This window comes from Sciurus vulgaris (assembly GCF_902686455.1).
Source record: "Sciurus vulgaris genome assembly, chromosome: 18".
NCBI lineage: Eukaryota > Metazoa > Chordata > Mammalia > Rodentia > Sciuridae > Sciurus > Sciurus vulgaris.
In genome coordinates, this window is record NC_136479.1 from 20,676,523 (window position 1) to 20,697,708 (window position 21,186).

At 54.4% G+C, this 21,186-nt stretch overlaps 1 protein-coding gene across 1 annotated transcript in view; it reads left to right on the forward strand.

Moving 5' to 3' along the window:
• The window catches only part of KATNIP (katanin interacting protein), a 162,211-nt gene that overhangs the window by 31,100 nt on the left and 109,925 nt on the right, over positions 1–21,186 (forward strand). The window contains exon 3 of the mRNA XM_079121544.1: positions 20,477–20,553. Coding sequence (XP_078977670.1) covers positions 20,477–20,553 — 77 coding nt within the window. The remainder of the gene's footprint in view (positions 1–20,476; positions 20,554–21,186) is intronic.

The following is a 21,186-nucleotide window of genomic DNA, read 5'->3' on the forward strand; positions in this document are numbered from 1 at the left end:
TGGGGTACACTTCTTCTTCACCTAGTTTGCCACTGGCGATTGTGGGCAGAGGGGCAGGACTCACTGTCAGAGCATGTGGTGGCCTGTCTTCTGAACACGAGGACTCCCTTTTCCTTCCGTGACCTGTCTTTCCATCCCAGTGGCCACCGTCATGGCTGCCAGAGGCTGGCGGATCAAGGGTCACTCTGGCCTCCTCTTGTAGACAGGCAGTCTCCCACCCTCTGCCTGGGCCTCCCCCCACCCCCAGCACGTGCCGCCCAGCTTGGAGCCCCCAGGCCCCGCTCTGGCCCCTTCCTGGCTTGTGCGTTGGCCAGTGTTCTTTCTGTTAATCCAGTTCTGCCTGCCTGCTCGTTCTCGGGGGTTCTCAACATCTTTAATCTGCCAGCGGCCCCTCCTCGTCTTCTCGGCTGTCATTCCTGAGGACCTGGTGGGAGACCGACACGCGTATTGCTCTTGGCTTGCCCAGCTCGATCCCTCCTCAAGGTGGCTTCTTGTAGGGTTTTCACCTTCCTCACCACCTGCATCTGGAAGAGTTCGTTTCTCTCTAAAGTGAGACTGAGAACCAAACGGAACATTCCAGTTATGCACTGATCCGACCGCGGGGTGGGGTGTACTGCCTAATGAAAACGGGGTTCGGAATCTCCTTTGCTCTGTGCTACCATGGTCGTCCCTGCACCTCTAAGCCTTGGTATCCTCCCCTGTCCAGTGGGATGAGGACAATAGCGCCACCTTGCTGGGTAGATGAGAGGGTCAGCTGAAACGGTGGGGGCGCCAGCCCACAGCGGTGCTGACGCTCGTTGGTGCCCTCCTCTCCTGGTCCAGGTGTGCACGGCTAACCCACCATCCGTGTGCTGTGGGTGGGTTTGGGCAGCCACCATGCTGTCAGCCACAGCCGACAGCTGTGTCTTGTGAACGTTCCTCAAGCCACACTTCCTACAAGGCCTCTCCTTGTCTAACCTTCACCTCGACCAGGATGCACTTTATCAGCCTTTACTTGGTTTATCTTTAGCCCATGGAAATTGATCTGAACTCAGATTCCATCATCCAGTTTTTCCGTGTTTCTCCATCTGAATGTCATCCGCACACTTAATGAATAGCCTTTAACAGCCATTGATAAAATTATGGCCTGGGATAGGACCAAGGACAAAACCCCATGACATGCCACCCTTCCCAGCAAGAGTCATTTAGATGACTGGGTAAGATGATTAATTTGCTGAGTTCCTGTAATAGCATGTCCTTGTGGCTTGATTATAATAATAATATTAGCAACCACATATTGGGTGTTGTTTACCAGGGCCCAGGCACCGAGGTAACCATTTTTTATGTATTACTTTTATTCCTTACAGCAGCTCTGCAAGGTATTTGTATTACTTAGGACTTGGTTAAAAAAACAAACTCGACCTAGCAGCAGCAGAGGGGAACAGTGTTACTCCATCATGAGGCACTGAGAGGGAGGAGCTGCTTCCAAGGAGCCAAGGGCAGGGACACATCCTGGTGTCAGGAGCAGAGGCAGCCCCCCAGGTCCCAGAAAGCCTCTTTCGGCTCTTATCTTTATAGCTGTCTGCTTCTCTGTCAGTCTTCTTCCTTGGTACAAACCAGCTTTCTCTCTTTTAATCAATCTCTCCCTCTCTCTCTCTCTCTGTCTGTCTGTACTAGGACTGAACCAAGGGACACTCTACCCCTGAGCTATATCTCTAGCCCTTTTTATTTTATTTCATTTTTATTTTTTATTTTTGAGACTGGGTCTCATTGACTTACTGAGGCTGGTTTCAAACTTGGGATCCTACTGCCTCGGCCTCCTGGGTCACTGGCAGTACAAGCTTGTGCCTCCATGCCCAGCCCTGCTTTCTCTTTTTCTCAGTTCACCCGGCAGAGAAGAGTCCCCGCCAGTGACCCCTAAATTCACTTACCCCCCTTTCAAGAGAGTAGCCAGATCCTCTGTAAATCTCTTAATCTGAGTTCTCCAGGACCTGGTTCAGCTAGCCGTGACTAAGTGGCAAGGTCACTCTGTCCCAACCCAGTGACCAGGAATCTCAGTGCTGTGACCTGCTGGCTAATAGGACAGGGTGACATGAGAGGCTAGCTGCACACTTTACAAATGAAAGTGAGGCTCATGGCCACACAGCCAATAAGAGAGGAGCCAGGACTTGATCCCATTCTGTCTGCTTCTGAAGCTCGTGGTCTTAATGGTCTGCTCCTTGCGCTGGGCCACACTGTCCCAGACTGGCTCTGATTGTGGTGTCAGTGAGGACTGGCCACTGACAGGCCAGGGACCTACCGTGTGTCATCACCATGGTTCAGTCCCTGGCCAAGGCACAGAGGTCCTTGGTGGGTTGTTTATTTCTTTGATGACTCAGTTGACGTCCTATGTCAGACTCGCCACTTCATGGAGGGACCTGACCCTCCACAGGGATAGACCCTGGATTCCTGTGAAGCTGGTTTCAAGTTCTGGCTCTGCCACTTCCCATTGGATGACCCCCTGCACCTCGACTTCCTTAACTGTAAAATGAGGCAGTGACAGTGGCTACCCTGCCAGCCGCTGGAATGATTTAATGAGATAATATGTGCACACCACCTCAGCGCAATTGATCCCGTAGCAGATTCTCGAGGGGGTAGCAGTGGAAAATGGCCAGGAGTCCAGAGGAGAAGGCCTTCAGCTCAGCCAACAGGACAGGAGCAGGAGGGGGTAGGCCGAGGTTTCGGGCGTGACTTTGAATCTCGGTGGGAGGCCTGGGTGGAGCCCAGAAATGAACCCAGGAGAAGCCTGAGGCACAGAGCGGCCGCGACAGGAGAGGGCATGGCCGAAGGTCTCAGGGCGTGGCCAGGACTTCATGGAATAGGCACGTGGCTCGGCTCCTTCGTTCAGGAACTCGGGCATTTTCAAGTACCTGCAGTGCACCGTGCTGGCCTGGGCTGGAGATGCCTGGTGGACAGAGCAAAGCCACCCCGTTACGAACTGTGTCCTCGTGGTTGGAGGCAGACTCGGCAAAGAAGTAAAATACAAAGCGGGTCCGAGAAAACATGAGGCAGGGTCGGCCCAGGCAGGGTGCTGGGGCCCTGGGGAAGGCCCCTGGGAGGTGAGCAGAGAGGAAGTGGGGGGAGCCCTCCCAGCCGGGGACAGGCGGTGTGGCGCCTGGGGGCAGGACCTTGAGGGGCGAAGCAGAGGGACCTGGACAGGGTTGAGGGACTGGGACGAGTCAAGGTCAGGTCAAGGCCCGCAGCCATCGGTAGGGGCATGGGCTTTTGCTAGGGTGAGGTGGGAGCCACCTTGAAAGTAAAGCCTGACCGCTTGTTACACGCTGTGCTCCCAGTGTGGAAAATAGGCCTCCGGGGCCCTGGTGGCGTGGCCCAGGGACAGCCGCAGAGGTGCTGAGAGGGGTCCTCCAAAGTCAGGCCATGCGGCTTTGTGGCAGGTGGGTGTGGCCAGGAGAGGAAGCCAGGAGCCCAGAAGGACTTGCAGTTTGGGCCTGAGTGACAGAAAGATGACTGTCGCATATCCAGAGTAGGGCAGAGCGGGAGCAGGCTTGGGGGATGACCAGGAGTGGTGCACAGCTCGCAGGACCTCGGAGCAGGGCTGTGGGAGTCTGGGGTTGAGGGGGGTGCTGGAGGCCGAGCCTGCCTGCAGCGTGGAACCCTGATGATCCTTTTTCTTTTTGGCACTGGTGTTACTGAAAGCTCAGTGCTTGTCAGCAGTGCCGATCCAATAACAAGGACCCAGTTTGCTGAAAAAGGAAGAAGGTTATTGCTTTGCTAGCAAAGGAGAAACACAGGGACTCCTGTCCCAGAGGCTGTGACTCTGCCCATCAGCAGGAACAGGGGCTTCTAAAGAGGCGACTCAATTCCTCCAACTCAATTCCTCAACTCCATTCCTCATGTTCTCTGCTGGAGTTGATTTGCTTGCTAGCGTGGGAGACGGTCACTTCTGAGATCTTCTGGTGCCATCCCCAAAGTCTGGGTTACTTCGTTCCTGTGGTGGGTGCGCACTCAGGGACAGGTAACTCTCTCTAGGATGGGGAAGAAAGAACCCTGTTTCCCTCAAGATTAGGGAGGAGCAGAGAGAGAGGAGGAGAAACATGTCCATTTTAAAAATAAATTGCTGTGGCTGAGCAGCCAGGGTTATATTCAGAGCATAAAGGGGACACTGGTCCACCTTCTCTCCCCGACCCCCGGCCTCGAGGAGCTGTTGCCGTTGGAGCAGCTTGGCATGCCTCCTTCCAGACCTCTCTGCCTGCATGTGCACATTCCTGAGTACACCCTCAGAATACGCATGGAGCCAGCTGCCATGGTGCTCACCTATGCACCCAGCAATTCTGGAGGCTGAGGCAGGAGAATCACAGGTTCCAGCCCAGCCTCAGCAATTTAGCAAGGCCCTAAGCAACACAGGGAGACTCTGTCTTAAAATAAAAGATGGAAAGGGCTGGGAGTGTGGCTCAGAGGCAGAACACCCATGGGTTCAGTTCCCAGAGCTGCAAAAAATAAAAGTGGCATTTTAGGGGGGCTCGTCGGATTGTCTTACCATCGTTGGTGTCGTATTGGATGCGTTGTTTTGTGGTGCGCTCTAACTTGCCCGTCCCTTGGGCTACACGTCCTGAGTCTGGAGGCCCGCGCCTGGGGTTATCCGGCTCTTTTGGTTTTTGTTTGTTTGAAGGAGGGCCCATGGTTCCAGAGGTCTCAGTCCGTGGCCGGCCCGCCCCATTGCTCTGCGCCTGAGGTAGGCAGAGCCTCCTGGCAGAAGGCAAGGTGGAGGAAGGCTGTCAGCTCCCTGTGGCCTGGAAGCAGAGCCGGCTCTCGTGGGTAGCCTGCTGCAGCCTCCAGTGGTGTGGACAGGGCTCAGGACAGCTCACTGGCTGGGGCTTCCACCTGGCGTCTTGTGCCCTTCCCTTCGGGCACCGCATGGCGCTTTCTCTGGGTTGGACCTCGGGGTGCCGTGGCCAGTGCCCAGTAGACGGAGGCCGCACAAGCTGTTTTAGTGTCTTTGGCCTCATGCTCCCCAGGTGCCCCATCAGCTCGCTGGCCCAGCCATGCAGGCCTCAGAAGGAAGAAGCCACAGAGGCCTGCGGCTTAGAGTCAGGCCCTGTGGCAGGCTGCGGGCTGGAGGGCGCAGGCGGGAGGCAAGGGGCTGCTGGTCTCTTAAGAACACGCCTTGGGAGGACACAGCCCCCTGGCTGGGGAGACCCTGCCAGCCCCCTCCCTCCTGAAACAGCAGCACAGACGACGGGCCCTCCCCGCTCTGCACGCCTGGCTTCTCCCGCCAGCTGTTGCTGTCCTGAGGCCTCGAGCTTCACAGCTCCCGACACGAGCCCTCAGTGGCATTCTAAAACGTGATTTCGATTCGCGTAGACCAGCTCCTCTGTCACTGGCCCTAGTTCCCTGCCGACGTTCTGGATCCTGCCTTCTGCCTCCCTCCTGATGCCACTCCTTGTCTGCCACCCGTGGTGACGCTGTGAAGGGCTGGTGTGCCACCGAGGTGTGATCCTCGCAGCCCAGCTGCCTGTTCGAGGGTATGGGAGCGTTCCCTCTCCTCGAGCAGACTCAGTCCCACACCCAGCCGCTCCCCAGACAGTTGGCTCAGCCGCTTCCCACATGGGAGAGGAAAGTTACTATCCTTCAAAAGTAAAGTGATGTCACTTTTCCTTTGCCTGGATTTCAGGTGGGCGTTAACTCTGTGAGGTTAAATGGTTCCCGGGTTAGCTCAGGGAGCTGGGGTCAATTCGATTCAAATTGCATGGTATTTAGAAACAATTAAATGTTTCTAATCTGCATCATCTCAGGCGCTAACATTTAGGGAACATGTATCCTGTGACAGCATTGGGAGCGATTTATATTTATATGGTGGATGCTTTTAACCATCTCGTTTTTTCATATTTTTTGTTGATTCATAATTCACACAACAAAATGCCCCATTCTAAAATGTCCAAGTCAGTGTGTTTGGTGCTGCATGCTCTGCTGCCGTAGCAACCAGCTGATCCCTGAGCAGGTACGTCCCTCCCCTTCCTTCCTTCCCGTCCCTGGTAACCCGTACTCCCCTTTCTGTCTCTGTGGATTTCCTCTTTGAGATGTTTTATATAAATGGAGTCATATAGTATGGCCTTCTGTGGCTGGCTTCTGTCACTTCATATAACGTCATCAGGTTCGTCCACGTTGGGCCCTGTATCGGTGCTTCATTCCTTCCGAGGACTCCTAGGTCAGGGTGTGGCTGGCCCCACTGAGGCGCGACCTCCAGTGGAGTAGCACTGTGAAGCGCGGGATGTGCAGGATCCACGCTTGTGAAGGGATCACTATAATCCCCTTGAGAGTAGTTTCGAGGCCCTAGAGTAGGTTGTCACAAAGCAAAGTGTGGCTTCCTCAGCTTTGCCTTGCGTCCCCTCTCTATGTGGTCACTCTTCTACACAAGCTCACTTGCTTTTCTGCTCTTCACCATGAGACCCTCACCAGAAGCTGAGCAGGTGCCGGGGTCATTCCCGTGGATCTCTGGACTCATGAGCCAGAATAAATTTCTTATTTTGTTGTAGCAACAGAAAATGATTTCAGATGATACCCCAAAAATACTCCATTTGAGTTAGTCAGCTTTTCATTGCTGTGACCAAAATATCTAACAAGAGCAACTTAGAGGAGTCTTATTTTGGCCCACAGGTTCAGAGGTCGAGTCCATGGTCAGTCAACTCCATTCCTCTGGGCCTGAGGTGAGGCAGGACATCATGGCAGAAGGGCATGGCAGAGGTAAACTCAGCTATGGCAGCCAAGAAGCAGAGAAAGAGGGAGAGAGAGTTAGAAAAGGACCAGGGACAAGATACAGTCCCCAAGTGACCCTCAGTGACCTGCTCCCTCCAGCCATGCCCAACCTGCCTACAGCTTGAAGGCAGGATTCTGCTCCTTGTCGCTCCTCCCTGGGCTCTATTCAGCTATCGGTGGATTAACCCACTGCTGAGTCAGAGCCCTCGTGACCCAGTCACCTCCGCAAGCCCCGCCTCTGAGCACCTGACTTCGGAGGACGTTCCAGACCAAACCTGGCAGCGTTGTGAGAGTGCGCCACATCCTGCCTGCTTCTCCATCCGCTCACAGACACGTGGGTTGCTTCCATCTGGGGGCTGTTTTTTGCTGTGACACTGCCCTAGTTTTGAGGGCGTGAGTTCCGTTTCCGCTGCCCACTGGAGACTCTTGGGCCGAGAGACCATGAAGACATGGCTGTCCTTCTACTTTTTTCCTGGTACCAGGGATCGAGCCAGCGATTGAGCCACACCCAGCCCTTCCTGTTCTATTTAGATAGTGAGCTTCGAGCTAAGTTGCCGAGAGCCTCGCTAGTTGCTGAGGCTGAGCGGCAGGGATGGCAGGCGTGTGCCACCGCACCTGGCTTTTGTCCTTCCACTGTGAGGAGCACGCACCGCACCGGAGAGGACACATGCTGCTGGGGGGTGGAAACAGCCCCCAAGCCTGGGTCTGCACCAGCCCCTCACTGCGGTCACTGTTCCTAAAGGACCTCCACAGCCCAGAGTCCTGATGCCCCACTCGCCTCCTCGGCTGTCACGGAAGACCCAGTCCTTGGGGACCTGTGTCGCACACCTCCATGGTGACCCCATTGCAGAGGAAAAGCGGGTGCTGAGGCTCTCGTGTTTGGGGACCCAGGTCTGTCCTGCTTGATTCAGGGCCACCGTGGCGAACCCTGGCTGAGTCGGCTTGTCCAGGAAGTTCAGAGTGCCCTTGAGCTCGGCCTTTGCTGTGACAGGTCTCAGCCCTGCCCTAGGAACTCTGGTCAAGGAAGAGACGTGTGCAAAAGGTGTGTGAGGGATGGGTCTTGGGATGACACCCGTCAGGCAAGGGCAGCCGTGCTGGCCATGGAGGAGTTGGCCAGGCCTGATGCCTCAAGGGTCCCACGATCCTGAGTGGGTGGGCGGCACTTCAGAGATATCCCTGTGGAGGCGAGGAGCCTGTCTTTCCACCCTTGACCTCAGCCGGTAGCAGAGGGGGCACGACCTTGGACAAGGTGGTCTCTTCCTGGAGAGGGACCCAAGTGCAAGCCACCAGCCGCAGCGTTCCCAGCAGCTGGGCCCAACCAAGCGCCCATGGAGCACAGCCCGGGCATCTCCGCGTGCTGCGGGTAGGTGCTCCCGCAGATCGCGGCCTGTGGGAGCACAGCGAGGCCGCTGCCCCAGCCCGAGGAACGCGTCCTGACAGAGCAGAGCCAGCTGCCAGCCCACTCGGTTTCTCCTGTCCCTCAGATTCTAGTGCACAGGCCTGCACTCGCCCACCCTCCCTCTCCACGCGGGCCGCCCTTGGCCCAGCAGGCGCATAGACGGGAAGCCCACTGGCTCCCCTATCCAGCCCTGCACCAGGCCCCGATGCCCCCCCGACCTGTGGCAACCTTGCACCCTCTCCCCGCGGCCCTGGGCCACCTCGACCCTCAGAGCAGCCCTGCCCCGACTCCACAGCGGCCATTCTGGGGTTGGGGCAGCACCCCTGCCTGCCGTGCAGCTCTCCTGTCTGGCCCCGCTTGGCCCACACCACACCCTGCTCCCTGTTCCCTGGCTGAGCCGCTTGGGCTCCTGTCGCTCCTCCGTGCTGGCCCGTGGCCTCAGCAGGCGCTGTCCCCCCTACACACACACACACACACACACACACACACACGCCTGCTCTTCCCTCAGATTTCACTTCTGTGTCTTCAGCAGTGAAGTTCCCCAAGTCCCTGGCCGGGTCACATCCCTTTCCAGTCCACTGCGGGTCCACCCTCCACCACCACAGCATCCACGGTGTGCGCGGCGGGATTGTCTCAGTTCTGCCCTCCTTACAAGGCTCTGGGGTCGGGGACGTGCCCTGGCTGGAACAGAGCAGCTCTGTGAGCCTGCAGGAAGGTGAGGGAAGGACGAGGAAGTCCTGGCAGTCAGGGAGGGGTGGTGTGAGGGGCTACACTCCCTGGTGCTTCTGAATTCTCAGATCAACATTGTCCCGTGTGGAAAACACTAAGACAGATTTTTATACTTTTTATTTTATTTATTTATTTTTGCGGTGCTGGGGATTGAACCCAGGGCCTTATGCTCGCAAGGCAAGCCCTCTACCAAGTGAGCTAGATCCCCAGCCCCCAGGACTCATTTTTGAGCCTAAAGCCAATTTGGGACCCCAGAACCCCACCACACTGCCCTTGACCTAGGAGTGACAGTCCCCGTCCATCCTGATACCGGCAGGGCTGGCCCTCACTGGGCTTGAGGCAGACCCCAGCCTGTCAGCAACCGGTCAGCAGCCAGGTTCTCCTGTCAACCAGCCTCTCCGCCCAGCCCAAGGCAGGCTGGTCCTCCTCCACCTGTTCTCTTCCCTCCTGCAGGCCCTTCCCCCCAGTCCTCCTGCTGAGCTCTTTACGATGCAGCCTGAGCAGCCTGAGCAACCTGAGCAGCCGTTCAGCCCCCGCACAGCAGTGCCAGGCCCCACCAGCGCCAGCCACCGCCTGCATGGCACAGGTGTCACCTCCATAGTGCGGGCTGCATTGCATCAGGGCAGCTGAGTTGATTTCCACTTTGCTAAGTTCTTTGAGGACAGGACTTTGTGTCCCTCTTTCCATTCTTTCTCCCCACAACTACTTCGTGGGGTCCCTGTGCGCCAGGAACTGACCTGTGCTAGGAGTTGGGGCTGCGCGCCGCCCCTGCCCGTGGGCCGGCATCCTGGCGGGGAACCAGGAATGAACGACAGAGGGGCTTCCAGAGACACACGGGGAGGGCCAAGGACGGGGTCATGGAGTGCCGCAGTCAGGAGAGGCCTCTGCACAGGGGAGGGGACAAACAAGGTCAGCCTTGCTGAGGGGACATTCTGGGCAAGGGCAGCAGCACTCAAGAGGAGGGACATTGGGTCTAGGAGGAACAGACCCTTGTGGCCCTTGGGACCGTGTGGCCCTTGGGAAGCGTAGGAGAGGATGGAAGGCAACGAGGGGCGTCGGGGTGGCGAGGTGGGGCGCCTTTCTTTCACCTCTGCCTGCAGCCCCCTGCCCAGTGCCTGCTCTGCAGAAGCACCGGGGACATCTGCAGGGTGGACAGGAGGCAGCCCCTCATTTCTTCCCTCTTAGGGTTGTGGTGGCTCCTGGGGGTGGCCGGGCCTGCCAGAATGGTGGGTAGTACAGGTGCTGTCCTGGGATCCATGGGCTGGGCGGGAGGCCTCTCCCGTAGAAGGGGGTCTCTGGTGTGAATTGGCAGATGGAAAAGGCTGGAAAGGGAAAGTTCCACCTCGGTGACCTTTTCCTAGCAGGCCGAGGGGCCAGTGCTGCAGGACTCAGAGGCTCTACCAGGTAAAGGCTGCCGTGAGCCAGCAGCCCAGGGGTGTGGGAGTAGCACCCCCCAGTCCTTAACACTCAGAGGCTGTGTGTGTGGCAGGCCCGAGGCCCCCTCCCCCCAGAGCTTTCCTCGGGGACCAGCTGCCTCAGCCTCCTAGCCAGGCCCTTTACTTCTGAGCCCTTCCTGACTCAGGACTCGCTTAAAACCTGGGTGAGATGGTACCATTCTGCCAGAACTCGCCAGGAGCTTCCTGGTGGCCTCAGTGTAAGGCGAAGGCCTCCCCCCGAGCTGTAGGGGTGCCAGAGGCCAGCCAGGTCGGCCACTGGCCCCAGCCCAACACACCCTGCCCCAGAGCTCTGTGCAGCCGCCCTGGCCTCTGCACCCTTCCTCAGCCGTGCTGAGCAGGCTCCCACCCTGGCCCGGGCACCTGTCATTCCTGCCACCCGGACCTCCGCTTTGTCCAGACGCCCTCGAAAGAGAGAGGTCACCTCCTCCTGGCTTCAGGTCTCCCCTTGAACGCTCCCTTGCCAAGGAGGCCTTCTTGAGCCACTGGCAAGCCTGTCCCTTCCCCTGCCACACGCCATCTCCTGACGCCCTGTCTCCATGGCGCCGGTCACCAGCTGGCTCCCTGTGTAAAGTCACCTGGTTACTTGACTAGGACGTGAACTCCCCGTGCCCGCGGCCGTGTCTCCAGCACCTCAGATCAGAGCCCATGCAGGGGAGGTATTCGGTAGGTGTGGAATCCTCCCCTCGCTGGGGCTCTGAGCCCCTGGACGCAGCACAGACCTCGGAGGGTGTGTGAGTGCCGGGTGCCAGCGTTGGTTTGCAAACCCCCCGCGCCTTGGAGGTGGCTCCATAAACATCTCCTATTTTAGTAGGACCATATTTATATCTGCAGTTACCTTTTGTTTATGGCAAGCACTAATGATTTCCATTTATAGCATTAGTATAAAGTTTCCTTTTTAGAGTAAGCTTATTCAAGATTTTACAAATCTATTTGCCAGCCAAGAAGATAATTTATAACACACATTGCAATTTTATTAGAAAACTTTTCTGAGAAGAAAAAGAAATGCTAATTATTTTCTATCAGTTATGTATTAAAAATAATTTCTAAGAGAGCTCTGAGGGAGAAAACGTTTTTTAAAAATATAGCACACTGACCTGGAGTCCAGGAGGAAATTCTAGATCTGCATGGGTAATCTCCAAACCCCAAACTAAGTATAAAATCTCCTGGGATGTACTGTATTGGTAGCAGTAAATAGTGGTACATAGCAAGAGCGGTGATAATGAATGTAAGCCTAAGATTTTCCAGAAATAACCCAGCCTCTGCCCTTGGTTAGCCATCTGGCATGAACATACCCTGGAATATTTTCTTTGGACGCCCACTCAAGGCTGCGAGGTGTTTTGTTTTGTTCCACCTCTAGGGGGCAGTCTCAGCCACCGGTTTAGGGCTTCGTTATGGGGCTTCTGTTTGGGACATAGGCATATTGAATGCAGAGTATTTATTGTTCCTTCTTTGTGGATGGAAGCAAGTCTGATAGGTTAACAAATGCAAAAATCTTTTTGCATTCAACCAAGATACACAAGGGACTTAAGCCCACAGCCCTGGGACACAACAGAGTCACTGGGAAAGCAGTTGCACTTGGGTGGGTTTTGAAGAAAGAGTAGGAGCTTTATACTATAAGATACATTTGAGTCGTCTTCTATTGTGGGTATAGGGCCATTAAGAACATCTGTTGTGCCAGGTGCACTAGCGCACACCTGTCATCCCAGTCACTTGGGAGGCTGAGGCAGGAGGATCACTAGTTCGAAACCAACCTCAGCAACTTAGTGAAACCCTGTCTCAAAATTAAAAATAAAAAATGGACTGGGATGTGGCCTAGTGGTTAAGCACCCCTCGGTTCAAGCTCTGGTACCGAAAACAAACAAAACAAAACATTTATTGTGAGCCAGCCACTGTTGCTCATACATGTAATCCCAGTGACTTGGCCAAGGCAGGAGGATTGCAAGTTCAAGGCCAGCCTCAGCAACTTAGTGAGGCCCTAAGCAACTTAGTGAGACCCTGTCTCAAATTATAAAGTAAAAAGGACTGGGGAGGGGCTGGGGTTGTGGCTCAGTGGTAACGAGCTTCCCTAACTTGTGGGAGGCACTGGGTTTGATCCTCAGCACCGTGTCAAAATAAATGAAAAAAAGGTATGTGTCTATCTACAACTAAAATTGTATTTTTTTAAGAAAAGGGACTGGGGATGTGGCTCAGTGGTTAAACATCCCTGGGTTAATCCCCAGTCCAAAAATAATAATAATAATTGTGAGATTGGAGGTGTGGCTCAGTGGTACAGCACTTGCCTAGAATGTGTGAGGCCCTTGGTTTGATCCCCAGCGCTGCCCCGAAAGAACCTTTGATAGAGTGACATTCAGTCCTCTTCCGGATGCTTCCCTGGGCCGTGGGCACAGCCCTTTGTTAGAGTGACATTCAGTCCTCTTTCGGATGCTTCCCTGGGCCGTGGGCACAGCTCAGACTTTGGATTCATATACAGCTCTTCCTCTTTACTACCCCAACTCGGGTGTGAATTCAAATTAGCTTGAGAAAAGAGAGAAGTGTGCTAGCTCACGTGACGGGGAAGTCCCGCCCAGTGTGGGCTCAGGCGTGGTTAGATGTGGGGCTGACCACAGTTAAGAGGATCTGGCTTCCATCCGGTCTTATCTCTCACTGTCCTCAACTCCACTGCCCCTAGGTTGGTGTCACTCTTGGGCAGGTGACTTGTTGGAATGTATAAGTGTGCTCATAATGGTGAGCCCATGAAGGTGGTAAATGAAAGTGGCTTCTTCCTTTCTTCCCTAGTAGCTCTCAGCTCAGATTAGCTCATATACTTCCAGGAGGAGAGAGAGAGGGACTTTTCCTGGAGATTCTCCCAGCCCTTGAATTGAGTCTGTTGGTCCAGCTTGGGAAGCAGTCCCAGCTCTGCATGGTCACCTGGCCAGGAAGATGGTGGACGCCGGTTGTAGGAGTGTTATTTCTACCTATGCAGATGGGTGGAGAGGGCAGGAGAGGTGTTCCCAAAGGAAAGTGGACAGGATGTCACCAGAAGAAAAGGGAACATGTTGAGCTGAAAAAATCAGCATTGTCCACTTTGGGGCCTTGTGGCCCTTAGTCTGCATCCGCTAAAGCCTCGGTTTCTTCCACTGTGAATGGGAATAATGTCCCTAGAGCCTGCAGTGGAATTAAATAAGCACCTACCGAGGGCATCATAAACGATGCCATCATAAAAGAACCGGGCCAGGACCCCGAGCATTTGTGTCATTCCTGAATTGTCCCTTGGTTACCGTGTAGATCTGTGGAGGCACAGGGTTCTGAACCCCGGCAGGGCGTCTGCATAGCCTCATCCTAGCCCAGTCTGAGTTATCGTTCTTCTCTGCTGGGCCCTGACCCCTGTAAGGGGCCCCGGAAGGTGACTGCACTCCCAGCTGCTGGCTCCCAGGCTCTCACGGATGCACCGCAGGCTTTGGCTCTTACTCGATTAGCCCCATTGAGGAGAATCCCAATATTCTGGCCTCAGAGGAATACATAGTCCTTGAAATAGGGACTCTGTCGAGTGTCTTTAATGATAACTAATTCTTAGCATTTTTTCCAATTCCAGTTTTTCCCCCAGGGAGATTAATAATATGGTCTTTGAGAAAATTCTGCACCTTCTTCAGGGCCGGCACTGGGGTAAAGATGACAGGGACAACAATACCCAGGCACCCCACCTCTGAATCCGCAGCCCCTTTGCCGAGTGTGCCTCCCACGCCCAGCACCTGCCACGTGAGGCACACGGTCTGGGCCACTCCCTGCACATCGCGTGCACTGCCAGCCCCGAAAGCTGTGCACACGCTGTGCTGCTCCCGGATTGCCTTTCCCTTTCCCTTCTGCCCAGGTAGCGTTTCCAGCCTCCAGATTCCAGCTCCGAGGTCTCCTCGTGTGTCCTTCACTCAACCAAGACTTTCGAGGGCACCACTGTCTGCCGGGCGCTGTTCTGTGCCTTGGACAGCTCTCTGCCTTCGTAGAATTTCCATCCTAGTGCCAGGTCATCCCAGTAAATAAAAGGCATAGTAGATAAGGTCACTTAGCCTTGAGGTAGCGGGGCATTGAGACTCAGTGGTCACAGCGTGTGCCTGACTGGCTCGCAGGTTTAAACAGCTGGTCACGGAAGCCCTCGCTGAGAAGGAAAGGTCTGGGCCGAGACTTGAAGGAGGCGCGGAATCTGGGCGTTTTCCTGGGAGAAGCGCATTCCAGGGAGAAGTAATGAGGAGTCAAAAGCCTTGAGGTGGGACGAGTGTGGGTGTTTAGGACCCTAGAGCAAGGAGGGAGAGTGGGTCAGAGATGGGAGCAGAGGCTCAGTGAGGCTGCTGGGCAGGCCTGGCCTTGTGAAGAGCCCACGTGAGGTAGAGCAAAGGGCAGATCATTCCACTTACCTTTCATCAGGTCCTCCTCGCAGGGAGAGCAGCCTGCAGGGTTGCAGGGTGAAGGCAGACTCAGGAGGCCAGCGGGGGGCCTGCACCGCCTGCGAGAGGAGATGGGGAAGAGGCAGTCCAGCTTGGGTTCCTGTAGTTCCCCATTATCTGGAGTTTTCTTCCTGTGGTTTCAGTTATCTGCAGTCAACTACAGTCTAAAAATATTAAATGGAAAATTCCAGAAATAAACTATCAGTTTTAAATCACATGTCATTCTGAGTAGCAGGATGGCATCTCATGCCTCTCGCTCCTTCCTGCTTGGAGCTTCCGTCTTTTCCTCTGTCCAGTGTATCCACACTGTATGCGCTACCTGCCCATTGGTAACTTAGAGGTCATCTTGGTTATCTGATGGACTATCAGCATTGTATACTTGTCTCCATATAGTCCTATTTTATTTAATAACGGTCCCAAGGTGCAAGAGCAGTGAAGCTAACCAAGAAAAGATGTAAAAGTCCTGTCTGCATAGGGTTCAGTACTGTGTCACCCACCTCTGGCGGTTACTGTTCACTGGACACACCTGAACAGTAAGCCGTGAACAGTAGCCGTGCAGTGTGGCTGCTGCACGGGCAAGCTGGTATCTGAACGTCCACTAGGTCAGAGCTTTTGTTAAACTCTGTTTGCAGGCTGGGAATGCAGCTCCTTGGCAGAGTCCTGGCCTCGTGAGCATGGGGCCCTGTTCAGTAGGCTAGGCAAGGATAGGGCAGGGCGGGTAGGGTAACTGGATACATGTGTACACAGTAGGCTCCTGATCAATGTTCAAGGAAGACAGTGACGATAAACTCAGTCCTCCACAGGGTGGTAAACCTTTGCTGGTCGCTTGAGTTTTCATACCTTCATTCTATAAGCAAGGAACTAAAGTCTCAGCAGAATGCAGGGTGTCATGTTGGGGACACGCTGTCTGGAGTCCCACCAGGCTCAAGGCGATGGTTAACTGAGTGAGACATGGAAAGGGCTAGAATAGCGCCTGAGCTGGCCTGGCCCATGGGAAGTGCTCAGTCACCTTCAGCCACTGTCATCCGAGAGTTGAACCACAGTGAAGCTGGGCCTGAGGCCCAGGACCCAGGCTCCCCTTGTACTATCCCCTCTCCTTCCCTGCGCGTCATGCTCCCTCCAGAAACCTGTAATCCAAGTGGGGAATTAAGGAGAAGAGGAGCCGGCTGCAGTGGTGCACAGCTGTAATCCCCGCAATTCCCGAGGCTGAGGCAGGAGGATCACAAGTTTGAGGCCAGCCTCAGCCACTTGGTGAGGCCCTAAGCAATAGAGCGTGATCCTATTTCAAAATTAAAAACAGAAATAAAAAGGGCTGCGGATGCAGCTCAGTGGTTGGGCACCCCTGGATTCAATCCCCAATATCAAGAAATTAAAAATAAATAAAATTTAATTTTCAAAAGGGAAAAGAACAAGAAGAAAAAGGATCCTAAACTACTGCCACTTTTATTCTAGTTGATTCTATAGCAGCCCTGTTGAGGTAGACCTTGTTAATATCCCCTTTTTACAGATAAGGAAACTGAGGCTCAGGGGAGGAAAAGAGAATTCAGAGTCCCTCCCCCCCAGTCTCCAAATCCCCAAATAATTAGTGAGCAGCATATGTAGTTAAATGCTAACAATTTTCACTTAATTACATACTATTTCCCAGTGTATTGTATATAATTAAACACTAATTGCAGGGTTTCAGAATGAACTTAAATGAGTGGGGGTGAGGATGGCAAGGGAGGTTCACGGAGACTTTGGAACTGAGCTGGGCCTCAGAGAGTCTTTGAGTGGAGGCTGGAGGGGGATGGAGTGGGTTTCTGGAAAAGGCAGTCCAGGAAGCAGGATAGGAGTGAGCACGAGGTGGGGTGGGCAGGGGCTGGGATTAGGACTGTTTCAGTCACAGTTCCATAAATGTTGATGTAACTAATGATCATTGAGAATTCTCTAAGTGAGGGGTACTTGGCTAAGTCCTTTCCGCTGTTACTACCTCCACTCTACATATAACCCTGACTCAGTCTGTCTTCTGCTGCTATCATGCAATACCCAAGTCTGGGTAATTTATAGAGAAAAGAAGTTTATTTGGCTTCCAGTTCTGGAGGGTGGGAAGCCCAAAGGGCTTGGGTGCAACTCCTGGCAAGGAGCACCAAAACATGGTGGAAAGTGGGGGGCTGGGGTGTAGCTCTGCGGTGGACCTCTTGCCTCACAGACACAGGCCGTGGGGTTGACCTCAGCCCCAGGAGCCAGGAGGAAGAGAGTGGAACGTTGTGGAAAGCAGACAGGCAAGCAAGCCCCTGGGGGAAAGCCACCAGGCACAGCCTGTCTCTGTGACAACCGCCTTCACCAAAGCTGATCCAGTCCCTGGAGAGCGAGAGCTCACGCACCCCTACCAGCGTCCAGCCCTGCTGCGGGCTGCGCTCTTGTGACCCACACCCCTCCAAGAGGTCCCACCGCCTGGGGACCAGACGTCAGCACGAGCCTGGTCCAGGCAGACGGTGCCCGTGCCACCCCCGGGCAGGTCAGGAGACCAAGTGGCAGTGCTGTGACTTGGCCGGGCGTCGGCTCCCGTTCTTCCGGCTCCTGTTCAGAGAGGCTGACCGAGGTGGCGGTAAGGAGGACAGCAGGAGTGACGGTGTCCAGGCCGGGCCTGGGAGCGTGTCTGAACTGCGCCTGGGCCCCTGCGAGTCCTCCTGAGTCGGAATCCCCCAGCCCCCTGTTCTGCACACATCGGCCTTCAGGATCAGGGCCCGTGAGCAGCGAGGCTGGCTGGGTGACCTTGTTCCTCGGTCTCTGTAATGACATCTCCCTCCTGGCGCAGAAGAATTAGACGCATACCCTAGAGGGTCGGGTGGGAGGCAGGCCAGGCCAGCCCAGCACAAGCTCAGGCTCTTTGAAGTCCCTACTTCTTCTAAAGACGCCATCAAATGTTTCATTGTGTGCCATTATGTATCAGCGGTCATTTCAGTATTTCAAAATGGTTATGTAAATCGCCGTGGAGTGGAATCTGTGTTCCGGGAAGATGCACGGCTGCCTTTCCTTGTACCTAAGTGGGGTAATGATAACCACTCCACGAGTTGCTGTGAAGATCAAAGGAGAAAAACGTATACGGAAATGCCACCTAAACTGTTCGCATGGCACGCGTCCGAGAGTCCTCCCCAGAGCCAGGAGCTGCCACCTCCGCTCCTGAGGGCCGAGGCCTCCTGTGCTTTTCCCACACCCAGGACGAGGCAGGTTCCCGGTGCCAGAGGAGGACAGAGTAAGCTGTGTGGGCATCTCAGGGAGCCAGGGGGATCAGAGCAGAGATGGCTAGTGCCAGGTTGTTTTTAAAACATTCTCACAATTTTCCAAGATCACCTTTCTTATTGCTGCTCGCTCCTGGTCGGCCAGATTAGCTTGCAGGGGCCCAGGAGAACTCAGAGGCTTGAAGACATCAGGATAGGAGCAAAGATGACGGTACCACATCCTGCGCCCACGTGGGTCTGCAGAGGGCGCGGTCAGGAAAGCAAGGGTCAGGGGAGGTGAGCAGATGGCAGCACCCGGTCCTGCAGGACAGGGAGGAGGAGGGGCGCCTGCCATCAGCCCTGGCTTAGGCGCTGCTGCCTGGGATCCCCAGCAGAGGGCCCACTTCTTGTGGTTGGAGGGAGAAGCGAAGACAGAGGGAGACCAACAGACAGACACTGGCCATCCACAGAGGAGGAAGGGCCACCAGAGAAGGTCCAGCAGAAATCAGCACTGCCGAGGAGAATTGGGGGCGCGGGGAGGTCGGCAATAAGTCCCAGGGCCCAGAGCAACCGAGAAGGGTGAAGGGAAGAGCAGCACACAGGGGGCCCTCCCCTGCCATGGGCTGCACCCAGCAAGCCCATCGACGAGGAAACATCGTAATTGAAAATGCTTTTAGGCTGGGCACGGTGGCACACGCCTGCAATCCCAGCGGCTCTGGAGTCCGAGGCAGGAGGATCGAAAGTTCAAAGCCAACCTCAGCATCTTAGCCAGGCCCTAAACAACTCCGTGAGATCCCGTCTCCAAATAAAATATTAAAAAGGGCTGGGGATGCTTCTCAGTGGTTAGCGCCCCTGGGCTCAATCCCTAGTACCAAAAAAAAAAAAGAGAGAGAAAGAAAAAGAAAATGCATTTAATATGCTTAACCTACCAATCATCATAGCTTATCCTAAACATGCCGGGAACATTGAACATTAGCCTTTATTTGTGTGAAACCATCTAACACCAAGTGTTGAATATCTCAAGGAATTTCTGAACTGAAAGAACAGTTGTGTGGGTCTGTGTCCATTCTCACATGGTTAAACTGAACCATCTCAAGGTGGGGACCATCTGAGGTGGCCCTGGGTCACCAGAGGGAGAGTTCCGGTAGACGAATAGGGTTAAAACCAGATTTGGGGACAATAAAAATAGAATGGTGGAGACTCTTTTCTTTCTCTTCTTCCTCCGATGATCATAAGGATTCCTACACAAATTGCATTTCTGTTACGAATGTCATATTTGCCAATTAAAACCTTGGTCTCTGCAACTTGTGACCCATGCCAAGTTGACACTGTATCTTTAATCCATTTCTTGTCAAAAAGTTATTTAAGGATCAGCAAATCACAAAGCTGTTTATAATTTGATCTTTTTATTTGCAAGAACATGTGTATACTATGTGTATACTATGAGCAAAGAAAAATATCCAGAGGAGTATCATCAAATTATGATAGAGGTTTGACTAGTATAGGCTTATGTCTTTTGAAATACATCCAGCCATATTATACACTAATTGTCCTTCCATAAAGCAATAAGTTGTAATAGGGGTTGTCTCTAATGGTCAGATTATGGTATATTTTGTTACTTAAAATCTGTCTGGCTGCAGAGGGCAGGACCTCAACTGAAATTTTAAAGCCACAAATGAATTGTCCAGATACTTCTTCAGGCATGGGTGGATCCAGGGACTCAAACGATGTCATTGGAAATCTCTCTCCGTCTCTTGGATCTGCTGTCTTTTTAATTGGCTTTGTTCTCAGAGAGTTCCAGGCCTGCATCTCATCTGCCCAGCATCCCAGAGGAAAGAGAGCAGCTCCTTCCTCAGAGGCTCAGCAAAGTCCCCGGACTGACTTTGGTCCTTTTCACCCCTAAAGCAGGGATTCAGCTGTGGCCAAGGGAAGCACCCTATTCATTAGTCTTCTGAGTTGAGATCGTGTAACCCAAGAGGAGCACAAAAAACCTTCAAGGGCATGTAAGGAAGCCAGTGAACTGAATGGCTCCGCAGAGAGCCCTGTCACCAGAAGTGGGAGAGCAAGTCACCACTGGCCATCCACGGCCTTCACTCTCAGGGTCGTCTGTTCCTGTAAGGCTGCGTCGTTTGTGACAAGCACACGTTCCTCTTGCAGTGGTGAAGAGGACACACGATCCCCTTTAAACAGCCATCTGGGTTGCATCTGGATGTGACAGTCCAGAGAACCACATGATAAGCGTTGAAAAGATGGACCTCGAAGGCCCGGACATGTCCGCGCCCTTTATCTTAGAGGTCGCACGAGGGGCCAGCCTGGGGAACCAGCCTCTCTGGTTGCCTGCTGACATTGTGCATGTCTAAGGCCCTCGGGCCCTCAGTTGGTCTCTGGGGCTCTGGGTCGCCTGAGCGATGCGCCCAGGGAGCCCGGGCTTCGTCAAGGCTGGCCTCTGCCTCTCGGCCTCCGGGGCGCTGCACACAGCCAGTGCTGTCTCCGTGACGGTGTCCCTGCATTCTGCTATCACACCGCTCTGTTTCTTCATTTCAGGGTTACACTAAGGACATGGTGACAGACTTTGATGAGAAACATGATGAGTATTTAATATTGCTTCAGCAAAGGAACCGGTAAGACGAAGCCGCTCGCCGGCAGCCCTTGTTATTCGCCAAGTTAAAGCCTGTGTAGATTTATGAGGCGCACGCGGGCCTGTCTCACCCGGGAATGGGGTGCAGAGTCCCTTCCCTCAGGGCTGGGGGTGTTCTGCAGGCCCGCCTCCCGTCCCTCCCTTTGCTGGGTAATTGCATCTTTTGACTGAGCCGTGGCGAACTGCTGGGTCACCGAGGAGAAGCGGGAGTGCCAGGGAAAGGAGTGGGGCCGGCCCGTGCCGGCCACCTCGGCAGCCGGTCTGCCACCTCACAGGTGTCGACAGGCCCCTGACAGCCTGTGATTGTGCCGTGTCGTGAGACTGGAGTCGGTTCTGGTTTGCGTTTGGAGGCGACCAGGGTGTCGTGTAAGGTTGAGTCGGGGCTGATTTTGTCTCCGCGCTTCTGGTTCTTGGCACGCTCACAGTGTGTGCCGTGTTTCACAGTCAAGGTCAGAGCAGCGAGGTGTGGTTGAAAGAGCTGGGGTGGCCTCAGCCCTGCAGACCGAGCGGGTTCATTTCCAGTTCACCTGTCCTCTGCGGCCTGAGCCTTGTGGTAAAGCCAACTCCCAAACTCCGAGACTCGGAGGGGACAGTGGGCACCGGGAACTCTCCTACC